This window comes from Eleutherodactylus coqui, chromosome 2, assembly GCF_035609145.1.
Source record: "Eleutherodactylus coqui strain aEleCoq1 chromosome 2, aEleCoq1.hap1, whole genome shotgun sequence".
Classification (NCBI taxonomy): Eukaryota; Metazoa; Chordata; class Amphibia; order Anura; family Eleutherodactylidae; genus Eleutherodactylus; species Eleutherodactylus coqui.
In genome coordinates, this window is record NC_089838.1 from 211,157,554 (window position 1) to 211,171,691 (window position 14,138).

At 42.8% G+C, this 14,138-nt stretch overlaps 1 protein-coding gene across 1 annotated transcript in view; it reads right to left on the reverse strand.

Moving 5' to 3' along the window:
* Positions 1–7,807: 7,807 nt before the first annotated feature.
* The window catches only part of LMAN1L (lectin, mannose binding 1 like), a 74,056-nt gene continuing 67,725 nt past the window's right edge, over positions 7,808–14,138 (reverse strand). Inside the window, exon 13 of the mRNA XM_066589950.1 lies at positions 7,808–7,989. Within this exon, the coding sequence (XP_066446047.1) occupies positions 7,953–7,989 (37 nt within the window). The 3' untranslated portion in view covers positions 7,808–7,952. The remainder of the gene's footprint in view (positions 7,990–14,138) is intronic.

Genomic DNA, 14,138 nt, shown 5'->3' on the forward strand with positions numbered 1-14,138 from the left:
TTACAAGATTTTCAATAGCATTCTATTTGAGCATGACAAAACACAGTTTTTTAAACTACTAAATAGCAGGGCCTGAGCAAATGATAGGCGATCGTCCAGAGTGCCACTTTGCCACAGGTGAGAGGAGGCAAAACTGTATTGGTGAAAAAAAGTTTTTTATTGCAATTTTTAGCTGTCTAAACAATAAGCACTTCCATCAGGGAAGGACGTGCTCAATGTTACGGGAGTTCTGGGGAGAGGTGAGCATGTTTTGTATTGCTCACCACTCCCAGCTGGACCTTCTCTGCTCAGAGCACAGTGAGGACGATGCACAGGCAGAAAGATGATAAGAGACGAGTATTTTTTTTTCTTATGGTCTGGTCTGCAGTCTTAATTTTTGGGAACAAGGGCTGCATTCATTAGGGGTCTGATCTGGCTTGGGGTGTCTGTTAGTTATGGTGTCAGATCGGGGAACTGTGTTAATTACAGGCTTGGATAGGGAATCTGTTTCAATTATGGGGTTAGATCCAGGGTTTATTTTAATTATGGAGTTTATATTCTTTTGGGGGTCTGATCTGGGAGCCAGTGCAAAATCTGCATCAAGGTCTCCCAACTACTATGAGTTATTTATCATATTGGTGTCTTTTTTGGTGTCAGAAGGGCCTTTGGGCCCAATCAGGGCCTGAATGCAACTGCGACATTTGCATCAACTATAGCTATACCCCTGGACAAAGATGTCTTGATAGCAATCTCTGCAGTCTTCAAGAGAAGTCACCAGGGCAATCTAGGCTGAATAGTATATGCTTAAATCTCTTTCATTAGAGGGTGAGGTAGTTTTGATTTAAGGGTTCCAAGGAAGAAAGAGGTGTGGGGCAGTTTGCCAAATTGCCTTGGGTGCCAAATCACCTTGCCCCGTCCCTGCTAAATGGCATTATATAACATTCCCCTCTTTAAAAAAAATGGAAGGGGCCTCCACATACCTTGATCCAGCCCTAATAAGTTTATACAGAAGCTGCTAAAAGTCGAGAGGCAAAAATGCTTCTGGAGTCTATAAGATAAAGAGAACTGTCTGAAGCTAACCATGTTAATGTGGACCATTATAAACAGTACTAAGAAAGATTGCACACGCAATCAGATATTTTAATGCTTGTTAAAGATGTAACTTTGACTTGGAATGTGTCATCAGAAAATTACCTTATATAAATCACCTTTTTGTTAAACATTTTTTAAGAATTTTTGGATATTTTCTTTTCAACTTTTCAGTCACAATCTGCATTTTTTTTAAAAAAAACTAAATCCTGCACTTTTCAAACTGACCACAAAGCGTAATATTGTCTGTCACTTCCTGAACTGTAGAAAAATCTTTGCAGGCCTATGAAGTGAACCCCCAGAAACAGCTGTCTGTGTATGGATTCTGGCCTAATTTTCAATTCCCAATTATTGTTCTAAAGACCTGTATAAAGAGTCTGACATTGATTTGCAGGAATGCTGCCATCCAATATGGGGAGCTGAGGGGTATTGTATCCAATACGGGGAGCTGCTATGCACCACTCACTGGTTAGACGTCCCTCAGTCCTGCTCACATACTCCAGTCCTTGAAGCTACTGCAGCGCTCACATGCCATTCATCACTAATGTGACCGCTGCAGCGAATCGCTGGCCTCAGCAGTTGTGTGCGCACAAACTACATATGACTGCTACAGAAGCTTCTGGGAGTGGAGTGACTACACTGGATTACGGGCACCTCTCTAAATGACTAGTGCTGTGTTTGTTATTTTGTGCCGTTCGCAACCACTTTTTTGTGACTCTTAGCAAACCCCTAGAAGTAAATTGAAATGCCTGCCTCTGCCATTGACACTATTCAAAGCAGCCTGTATTCTACTAGGAGAGTGTCTCTGTTCCTGTTGATGGACACCAAGACTGCTCTATAAGCCGTTTCTGCCTGCATTGTGCCTGCAGCACCAGAAGGACACTTACATTTCTTGTAATCCTACAGATCTTATCCAATTATTATTGGCACATAAGAGGAATAACATTATATTAGGAAACTGACCATAATAGGATACATGCAAGTGTCTCTCCTGCTAGATATAAAGCCATATTACACTATCTGAATCATACCGTACCGCATGGGAGATCCGTGCGTCTTGCTGCCCATAGGGATGCGTTAGCATCCGTAGGGCAGCTAAAAGCATGCGGATGTGATTTCTTCCGGGCGCGCGGGTCGCACGGACGTAAAGAAATCGCAGCATGCTCCATTTTCCTGCGGGTCTCCTGTACGGACAGCTCCCGCAGCTTCCATTGAAGCCAATGGAAGCCGTCCGTATCCACGGCACACCCGCAGCCGTTTTTGTGCTGTGGATACGCGGGAGAGCAGGAGATTTAAAATAAAAAACATAGCACTGCGCATGCGCCAGGAGCGTCGGGAGCATCGGCCAGCGCTCCCAGAAGCATCCGCCATGCTGAAGAAAGAAGGTCTGGCTGTCGCAGAGGAGACTGGCGCTGGACCCGGAGAGGTAAGAAATTGTTTTTTTCCTCTCTATGTCCTCGGGCATGCACGGATACCACTGCAGGATTCAGCAGTGGTATCCATGCATGCAAGTAGACCTGAGGCCTGAGGGGCTCAAAAACTGACAACCAAAGATGTGAGCTATAGCAGTGCTTAGTGTGGTTGGTGCTACCTACCCCATCAAACTGGAACAGAGGGTCAAAGTTTTCCAAGACTGGAGTGAATACATTTTGGGGTTAAGAAAAATTCATGCATTTTGGGCATTTTTAAAGCACTGGTTGCATTAATCAAGAAATATAATATAGGAAAAAATGTTCTTTAAGACTATGTCTACAGTAGGAAGAACTATAGAATGATCAAATATAGTAAGAGAATACCTTATACGGATGGATTATGAGGAGCAATAGAAAAAGAGATTGAAAGCAGAGATTATTGCACATGAAGCAGTAAGAGGATTTCAAAGATGGGGTTATATAGATAGAAGATTCATCCTCCCAACTAAAAATATACCCTGTTAACAGAAATAATAATACAAGGCGGTGGGTGAAGGAGGGGAGGTCTGCAACTATTGTTGCTCCACAAAAGGGCCATAGTATCGGCTGCTGCATAGATATAGCTATGCTGCTACATCTTTTCTGAGATGACAGCAAGGTTTGCAAGATGTACGTACTTTGTACTATGAATTACACGTTTGTATAGCATTCATCAAGTAGTCCAGACTCCTATGTATATTCCTATGGACTACCCTGTAGAACAGAGTGCCTTTTCATGGTCAGAAGATAGCCCAATGTCCACTTGCATGCACGGACTCCATCTGCTGAATCCCGTAGCAGAATCCAGCCATGCCTGCAGACATAGACAGAAAAATACATTTTCTTACCTGTCCAGATCCAGCGCAGGTCTCCTTCGTGCCAGACGGATCTTCTTTCTTCTTTCATGCATGGTCGATGCGTCCTGACACGTCGGCCGACGTGCCGGACGCCTGCGGACTGCTTTTTTTTTTCAAATCTCCTGCTGTCCCGCAGATCCACGGCGCGTCCACAGTGACAGCTGTGGCTGTGCCACGGATCAGATGGCTTCCATTGACTTCAATGGAAGCCGTCCCTGCAGGATCCACAGAAAAATGCAGCATGCTGCAATTTCCTCCCGCACGTGCAATCCGCACACCGGGGGAAAGAAAAATCACATCTGCATACTTTAAATTGTTTTGCGGATGCTAATGCATCCCTATGGGCGGCTTGATTTGCTGATCTCCCACGCGGGTTCCACAAATCCGCCTGTGACATTGGGCTCATAGCTGATGCATTGAATGTTAGTACTGTAGTTGCCATAAACTACTTGCAATCTACTAATCTACTGTAGTTCTATATGTCTATACTAACAATATTGAGAGATAACAGAAGGGTAGCCATAACATCTTTCCCCAAAGGATCACATAATAGCGATATTAACATTTACATGTTTTAAATCCCAGTAGAACTTCTTAGATGCCCAGTTCTGGCATTCATATAGCTGTTACCTGGACACAGACCAAGGTTTCTCAGCATGACATTGTTCAGAGTGTCTTACCACCTCATATAGTGCATCCACAGTTGCCAAGGTCAGCAAAGATAAAACATGCTTCATCAGACCAGACCATCTTCACTCCATTGCTCTATGGTCCAGTTCTGTTCTTGACATGCTCATTGTAAGTGCTTTGAGGGCCACCAGCAGAAATAGTCTGGGTCCTTCCTCATCTCTCATTATTCTGGGGGGGGGGGGGGGTTAAATGGAAATTAGTAAGAGGGGGAGCAGTTGGACGACCAACTGAGGCTATGCCGAGGGGCAGGGAGGAGACACTAGACGGGCAAGGCCTCTGTCAGGCAGTAGAATGAGACAATGGAAGTAGGAACTGCAGCATAAAAAATATCAGCGAAAAATAGCCGTGGGAATATCTGATCCATGCAAGCCTAGCTGGTTGCCGGACTCCAAGCATCCAATGCAAATAGACAGTCAATAGAGGTAGAAAGGCAGCAGAGGGGGAAAATTCTTCTTACCAGATAGTTCTCATTAGATGTATTTTATTCTGAAATCCACATAGAAGACGCGACGTTTCGACCAATGTTGCTTTGGTCTTTGTCAAGCATACCATGCTTGACAAAGACCAAAGCAACATTGGTCGAAACGTCGCGTCTTCTATGTGGATTTCAGAATAAAATACATCTAATGAGAACTATCTGGTAAGAAGAATTTTTCCCCCTGTGCTGCCTTTCTACCTCTATAGGCAGTAGAACGAGAGACCAGTTGGCAGAGCCCTGTGTGGGAGATGGCTGTGGAAACAGAAGAATCACGGGGGAAGGAAACCAGTACAAAAGACTGAAAGGGATAGGGGTAAACAGTTGGGGTGTGGATCAGGTCTGTGCTTGAAAAATATGCCTGATATACTACATACCAGACTAAGGACTGTATCAGAGTTGCAATGTAACAAAGTATAGTAGCAGAGGTCCTTGTATCATAGTGTTAACTGCTGTTCTAATTGATTTAATTTCTACATGGCCCTTTATCTAGATTAATGAACTAGACACCTATGAAACTAGCAACACTATTGTGTGGAAACACCCAAATAGTAGAAGCCCACAATGGCATAGGAGGGCTGGACCTCACTCAGTAAAATCATAAAATGGTAGAGTTGGAAGCGACCTCCAGGGTTAACTGGTCCAATCCCCCGCTCAGTGCAGGAATCACTATCCCAGACAGATGTCTGTTCAGCCTCTATTTGAAGACTTCCATTGAAGGAGAACTCACCAACTCCCGTGGTAACCTGTTCCACTCATTAAGTCTCCTTCCAGCCTTCTTTTTTGCAAGCCAAACAATCCCAGATCCTTTAACCATTCCTCATAGGACATGATTTGCAGACCGCTCACCATCCTGGTAGTGCTTCTCTGAATTTGCCCCAGTTTGTCTATGTCTTTTTTAAATCGGGTTGCCTAGAACTGGCCACAGTATTCCAGATGAGGTCTGACTAAGGCCGAATGCACACGGGCGTATTTGCACTGTGGAATCTGGATTGGGCGTGCCCATAAACATGCTATAGAAAATCCCTTTTTCATGTCCACGAGCGGAAATCAATTGTGATTTTACTTGCGGAGGGAAAATCGCAGAATGTTCTATTCCAGCACGGATTCTGTGCAGACGGCTTCCATTGAAGTCAATGGAAGCCGTCTGATTTTCAGGCCACTTTGCAATCATCATCGCAGAAGGGTTGCGGAATCTGCATCATCGCCTAGCGACAACGCGCCATAATCTGTACTGCGCCTGTGCTCCAGCAACATATCCACAATACAGATCTGGAGAAGTACATAGGGGTTACTGGCTGTGCACAGGGTCGAATTTCGCTGTGGGATCCCGCATGCGGAATATGACCCGGCGGTGTGCATTTGGCCTAAGGAAAAGTAGAGGGGGATAATTACCTCACGTGATCTAGACTCTATGCTTCTACTAATACATCTCAGAATTGTGTTTGCCATTTTTGCTGCTGCATCACATTGTTCACTCATGTTCAGTCTATGATCGATTAGTATACCCAAGTCTCTTTAGAATGTTCTGCTCCTTAGCCCAATTCCTCCCATTCCGTAGTTTTTTTTCTTTTTCATTTTTCTTGCCCACATGTAGGACTTTGCATTTCTCCTTGTTAAATGCCATTCTGTTAGTCATCACACTAAATCTAGTCACCATTTTCCAAATCTTTTTGAGTCCTCTCTCTTCTCTAGTGTTAGCTATCCCTCCTAGCTTTGTGTCATTGGCAAATTTGATCAGTTTCCCCTTAATTACCTCCTCCAGATCATTTATTAAAATGTTGAACAACACGGGGCCCAGCCTTGTAGTACCCCACTTGACACATTCTTCCACTTGGGTGTGTAGTCATTTATGACCATTCCTTGAGTACGATCACTCAGACAGTTGTAAATCCACCTGACAGTTGCCTTGTCAATCCCATATTTTGTCGTTTTTTAAATAAATATGGTATGAGATACTTTGTCAAATGCTTTACTAAAGTCAAGATATACTATATCTACCTCATTTTCATGATCAATCCAATCGGTGATTCTGTCATAGAAGGAAATTAGATTTGGCTATCAGGACTTGTTTGTTACAAACCCATGCAGGCTCTGGTTAATTAATGACTCCATTCTCATCCAAGTACTTGCGTACATGCTGTTTAATAATTTGTTCAAAGATCTTTCCTGGTATAGATGTCAGGCTCACAGGCCTGTAGTTTCCTGGATCCACCTTCTTCCCTTTTTTGAAGATAGGGACAACATTTGCCCTTTTCCAATCTTCTGGGACTTCTCCTGTTCTCCAGGAATTTTCAAGGAACATTATGGCGAGTGGTTCAGCAATTACCTCTGCTGCTTCCTTTAGTATCCTAGGATGTAATTCATCTGGTCCTGGAGACTTGAATTCATTTAGGTCAGCCGAGTGTTCCCTCACCATCTCTCTGCTTATAGACAGCCTGCATTCTTTTATTCACCCAGTAGCACAGGGAAGATCAGTTGATGTTACATCTACTTTCTGAGAGAAAACTGATACAAAACAGGGATTTAAAAGTTCAGCCTTTTTAACTAATTCACCATTTTCATCCTCTAAACATCCTATAAGCACTTTTCTTTTGCTTTTGACAATCCCTTTTTATTGCTTTTAGTCTGTGTTGCAAGCCTCAATTCATTATTAGCCCTACAGTTTCTAATAAATAAATTACTTGAAAACGCTGCAGAATTAGTTGGCGCTATACAAATAACAAGTTTGTTTTTTTTATATAAAGAGACAGATTTATTGTACAGTCTATTGGTAGGAACCCATATCTCATTTCATGAGAATATTATGAAACAACAGTACAGTATGTTTGTTACATTGTGTAAAGTAGAGAGCAGTATATTTTAAGAAATGTTTCTTATTTCAATTGCTTAAGGGTGGTCGCACATTTGCATTAGAACCTCAATTTGGAGGTTGCGTTACAGATCTGGCATAAAATACTAGAAGAAAAAGAGCAGCATACAGCGCTTTTTCTTCTGGTAAAATGCCATACAGTTGAGTGTAAACAGAAGGGACCCCATTATAGTCAATGGGGTCCATTCAGGGCTGTTCCGTTCCGTCATAAGACAGAGCTGCTTGGAGAGGGGATTCCCCTTTCCTGTTCCCTGAGCGGAGCAGGAAACTGGAACCCCCAGGCGCAGATGTGAAAGCACCCATGGATAAATTCCCTGAAATCCTAATAGTTGTTTTACTAGATTGAAGCATGCAGTAAAAGTGTACGAAACAACAAGGATCTCAATACAGTGAGAAGTGTTTTACTACTGTTTATTGCTCCGTTTTGCATGGAAGAATCTTGAAAATAATCGCTCTTGTTGTGCTGATCTTGTTCCAGGAAGGATTCTCCCATGGACAAGTAACACAAGTCCAGATACTGCACTTCTTTGTTTCCACCTTCAGTAGAGTTTCTTAGTAGCGGGTTTTGTTTGGCTCCTAAAGAAAAATAAAATAAAAACATTAAAGCATACATTTACATCTTTCTGTATTCTTCTACCTTCTCTTTCCACCTTCTCCTACTTACCTTTTGGTTTTGTTACTAATGAGCGTACACAATAGGTGCTTTTAGCTCCAAAACATTATAGGGTGACCAGAGACCAAGTTTAAAAATAGTCATAAATCATCCTACAATACTATAGTAAGTCCATCTATTAGCATTCCTCTTGATTTTCTTCTCTTCATCCTGAGAAAGCCAGGGAGCACTGCTTGGATATATCTATATTACTCTCAAGCTCAGCCCTAACAACCAATCAGGTTGAATCAGGGAACCCAAACAACCAATCAGGTTAAATCAGACAATCCAAACAACCAATCAGGTTGCTGGAATTGTGAATCAGAACCAATGAGGTTGCTGGAATTGCTCCATAGTACTGAGCTTGAGAGTAAGAGGCTAATAAGCGCACTGCTTACATCCTGTTTACAGATTTCTTGTGTGCTGCTTCTACTACATTTCCCATAATCCCTTTGGCTATATCTCAGACAGTATAGAATTCTCCTTCCACACCTCATGGTTACTAAAGCCCGCCCACTACACACAGGCCCTGTTTCAGAGAAAGTGTGGGATTGGGCAAAATTAGAAATGGGGCCCCAAATACTGAAATACTGCATTAACACCACAGGAGGCAGAGTGCTGCAGTACTGAACTCTAGTACTTTCAGGTTTTACTAAAAAAAATATTTATATTTGTGGTTATCAAATACCAGAATGAAATACTATCACCATACAGTGACTAAAAATATTACCTCCATACTGTTTTTGAATAAAACACACTATATAATGATCTATATTACCAATACCCCTACACCATGCCCAATACCAGTACTATTATATAGAGCAGCGGGAACAGGAGGATGGAAGAAAGGAAAAAGCAGCTTGATGAACGGAAATAAAAACTTGAAGGGGCTGTGATATCAGACAGAGACCCTTTAAGAATCGTTCGCCCAACACCAACATCAACCCGCACCCCTGGCAAATAGTGGATTTTGAATGACGCAACATCAGCCAAACAGACATTTTACCCTGAAATCTATAGGGGTACACACAATGTATATTACACATACATACATATACAGTAGACAAACACACAGACTCATTGCTAAAGATAATCAAGACCCTAGAAAGCGTTGTTGGAATCAAATTAAACTTTTTGTGTGATTGTAACATTGGTATAAGTGAGGGATTATAATATCAGAGCAAAAGTATAATTAATTGCAGAAAACGGAACACTTGCAGGGAGGCTTTAGTACCCTGTTGTATTGCCTCTAGCTTGGATACAAGATGTGATACAGGAGGGCATGGAGGCTCTAGTACCCTGTTGTACCGCCTCTAGCTTGGATACAAGATGTGATACAGGAGGGCATGGAGGCTCTTGTACCCTGTTGTACTGCCTCTATCTTGGATACAAGATGTGATAAGGACGGGCATGGAGGCTCTAGTACCCTGTTGTACTGCCTCTAGCTTGGATACAAGATGTGATAAGGACGGGCATGGAGGCTCTAGTACCCTGTTGTACTGCCTCTAGCTTGGATACAAGATGTGATACAGGAGGGCATGGAGGCTCTAGTACCCTGTTGTACTGCCTCTAGCTTGGATACAAGATGTGATACGGGCGGGCATGGAGGCTCTAGTTCCCTGTTGGGCTGTGTCTAGCTTGGATACAAGATGTAATAAGGGCAGGTATGGACACATGCAGGTTCCATATTGTATCCTGTGGCATACTGGTCCACATTTCCTGTAACTAAGCCTCTAGATTGTGCAAACTTATGGGCTATTGAAGTTAGTATCCCAGATGGTCCCATACATGTCCTATTGGTGATACATCTGGTGAATGAGCAGCCACAGAAGTGTGGCAATGTTGTGTAGGCACACACACATATATATATGTATGTGTATGTTCAGATGGGTTAAGGCCCATTTACACGGAGCGATGATTGCTCAAAAAACACTCTAACAATAGTTTGAGTGACAGCTTTGAGCGATCATTTTGCATAAACTATTAAGTAGCTACTCAGCTACTTAATAGCTTATTAGGGTGCAAATGAAGCCTTAGCGGAATGCAGTTAATAGCCATAGCCTCTTATCTGCATTCAGCTCCTTTGTTCTCTGTTGGGAAACAATGCTATCCGCACTACCCGCAGAGAACTCAGTGTGCGGTCCTGATAAGACCACATGATGATTTTTAGGCTGGCTTGAATTTAACGATCAACTAGCAGTGCACGAAAAGTGCTTTATGGCCATGCACTTAGACGCAACGATTATCACTCAACCGATTGCTTTTGAGCAATTTTTGAGCGATCATCGCTCCATGTAAATGGGCCTTAACTGTTTAGTGCTGGGCTAACTGTTTGCTTTATTTACACTTTGAATTAGTTTACAATAGGTTTTCCTCTGTTTAGACAAAAGAAGAATAGTTTTTAAGGGGTTAAGATAACTTTGTATGACATCACAATCCAGGTAAAATGTGTCCCAGCTATATATAAACTTTTCCACATCTGTTCACATCTCCTGATGTAATGTGTTGGGCTGTGACCCCAGGCTGTAACCCTTTCACTGCTGGAAAGTGACATGTGCTCCTCACACAGCAGTGAAGACAGTTTGGAGTTTAAGGGTTATTCAATGTAAACATTCCATGGCCCCTGAGCCCTGTAGCAGGTATAGCACATATAGCAGGGCTGTGGGGGGCACATTACATACTAAGCCCACTGAGGGATTTTCAACAGATGACATTTCAGGGGCAAATCTGCACATTGTCTACACATATGTAAGTTCATGTTAGTGGGGAGGGGGTCCCTTAGGCCTTCCTAGCTTATGGGCCCTACAATTGCAACCCATATTGCCACACTACTGCTCAGGGACAGTGCCACAACCTGTCTGTACAATTGCACATTGGCAAGTCCAGTGAGAGCCTCAGATTACCTGGGGGTCCCCCTTGGGGATAAAGACCCTGAACAATTGCCTAGTTTGCCCTCCCTAATACAGGTGCTGACTACACACATGATCGGCTTGCTCCCCAGCTGCAGTCCTATGAGCAGTATGTTTCTATACTGATACAGTCCCAGTGTGAAATCAGGTGAAGCCATTTGAGGTGTTTTGTGACATCATTCATAAGCTTCCCATGCCAACCGCGTGACACCCTGATCAGTGTAACCCCTGCTCAGATTTCCTTTAGATTTGTGCCTACATTTTTTTCATTCGGTCTAAATGCCATGATAATGAAAATAAAACATCACCCAGGAACGAGATTAGGAGATGCCCTGTGGTAGATTTTCCATCCCTGGCACAGAAAAGGTCATTTTTAAGCAGAGTGGTTGCTTGTTGAGCAATTGCCTATAGCAATATAATGGAAAATAAAATTAGTCATAACATTAATTTGCAAAACAGTGGAGAAGTTGCCTATAGTACTATGTAAAATACAGCAACTTGTAAGCTCGTTTGGAGCCGGACCCTCACTCCTATTGTTTCCATCAACTGATTACTATGTAACTGTGGTTCTGTAATTTTTGTACTTTTGTCTTTCTGTATTCCCCCTGTCTATGTAAGCGCTGCGGAATATGTTGGCGCTATACAAAGAAAGATTATTATTATTATAGATGAGCGAGTATACTCGCTAAAGGGCAAATGCTCAAGCGAGCATTGCCTTTAGCGAGTATCTCCCCCGCTCGAGACTGCAAGTTCGGGTGCCGGCAGCGGGCACGGATCTGCGGGGGAGAGCGGGGCAGAACGGAGGGGAGATCTCTCTCTCCCTCTCTCCACCCCGCTCCCTCCTGCTGACTGCCACTACTCACCGCTCCCCTGCGCCGGCACCCGAACCTTCTGTCTCGAGCGGGGGAGATACTCGCTAAAGGCAATGCTCGCTCGAGCAATTGCCTTTAGCGAGTACACTCGCTCATCTCTAATTATTATATATTACATAATGCTATAGGCAATTGCTTGTCCATCAACCAGGCAAAGTTTTGGAAATACAAATCCAAGTTATAGCGTCATGTTACAGCTGCTTTTAACAGAGAGAATCGCTCGACCATCAACCACTCAAATGCCAACTTTGTGGAAAAAAGAGACAGATAACGGCTTGACCGTCAGCTGCTAAAATGCAAATTAGGCCAGACTCACACAAGCGTGTTGTAAAACACTGCGTATATAACGCAGCATTTCACCGCTGTGTGGGCCAGTGTATTGTTGTGTATGGCAGCAATTTTTGACTGTGCATAACAGCATATCTCACGGATGTTGTCATACACAGTCCTCCTGGTTACATTTTTTTTTAAATTCCTACTCTGACGCTTAGCGATTTTGTGTATAAACGCAGCATATATGCAATGTAATAGTAAATGTACAGCATTTATTAAACACCCATACAGAATAGGGCTCTATCGCGTGATATCGGGCTTCGCCAATGTGCGTTTTCACAGCGATGTGAGGTGTTTTTATGTCAAGAAACGTCCCATAACTTCAGTAAAGTAGCGAACTTCTGGCACAGCTTTTAGCCAAGTTGGAGGATCGGCAAGTGTTTCCCATTGTTTTCACTCGGTTTACAAATATAAACTGTACATGTATTTATTATAACAAATAGACTTGGGGAATAAGTTGTCAATAGAATCTTCCGTTAATAGATAAGCAGTTTGCCGTTGTAAGAGAACCGTTGGATATCCTCACTAACTCTAAGGTTATGCGCAAATCTAACGTGGGCAGAATAGTATATTATAACAATCTTTTGCAAATCATAGAAATTAACAATACACATCAGTTACAAATCACATGGTAGTACTATTGAACGTTTCAACCCAACAGTGGTGGATGTCTGCATACAGTCCGCAAGTAATGCAACTGGTGGCCAAAATCTTGTCTGCAACTGGCAGATGAAGAAGTATTTCTCTGGCACTGGCTTGCGCTTTAGCTACTATGCATATGCAGATGCCGTCTTTTTTCTGAGGACCCACCTCACTTACATATCTCTAGTGTGTTTGGTACCATAGTGTAGAAGTAGTGTTTTCGGACATCTGTTGAGGGTACCTTTACGGACAGTGCTGCAGGATGATGTGAACTCTCTGTAGCAGTCTTTGTAGCTGTAGCCCCTACAGCGTTGCTCTCTCAGTGATGTCCGTCCTGTTGCGTCATGAGGCTGCACTTCTCAGTTATGGGCTGCCTCCTTTCTCGTGCCACTGGCCCTCTCTAAGAGACACAAAATCTCCAGGACTCATCTGGCATGGCACCCTCAGCTGATTCCTCACTCCTCTAGCACTTCTCTCTCCCTGCAATGCAGCCTCTCAAGGCTGAGAACCATTCAGATCACTCTTCAGCTTGCTACTCTCTCTCCTGGTCATTGGCTCCTTGGTGTTAGTTGGAGCACCAGCATTGTATTTGGCTGCAATCAGCTTGACTGTGCACCACCGATTTAGCAGAGCAGTTCTTGACACCCTTCTTTGGGTCCTTCCATTGTTGAGGTGTTCATGCCCACAGTATCCCCTTTTGCTGTATGTTCTTCCTTGGTCACACCATTCTCAGTATACTTTCAACACTGCTGCATGAGAAAACCCCTGAAGGGGGTCCAGCTATGTTCAGGCAGATAATGAAGCGTTGGAGCTTTTTTGTTTCTTTTTTTAATCAGTCACACTTAGCTATTAATTGAGACTGATAAATTAATTTTTTTTTTAATAAAACAGACATTGAAGTCCACTTGAAAGCTTTTATGGCTCAAAATAGCTCAACACAGTGAATAAAGGTTTAAATATGAGAACATTTTCTTCATTTGCTATGTAGTATTCCTCATTATCTGTTCTAATGTATTACAGTAGGTTTATTTAGACATGTATAATGGAAATGAAGGAAAACCGCCCCCTCGCCAGCCAATTAAAAAACACCTTTGGGAAGATTTTCTTTCATCCCCACGACAGGAGGATCTGATCTTATTATTAGTGCTATATATACATAAAGCCTAAGCCAATCCATTAATTGCTATTAACCTGCGTGGATTGTGTAGTTATTTATGTCTGTAAATTCTATAAATTGCCATGCTCCTCATTTAGTGAAAGGTGTGATATGGCTGAATCAAATCCTGACAATCTTTGCTCTTAAATATCAAGTCACAT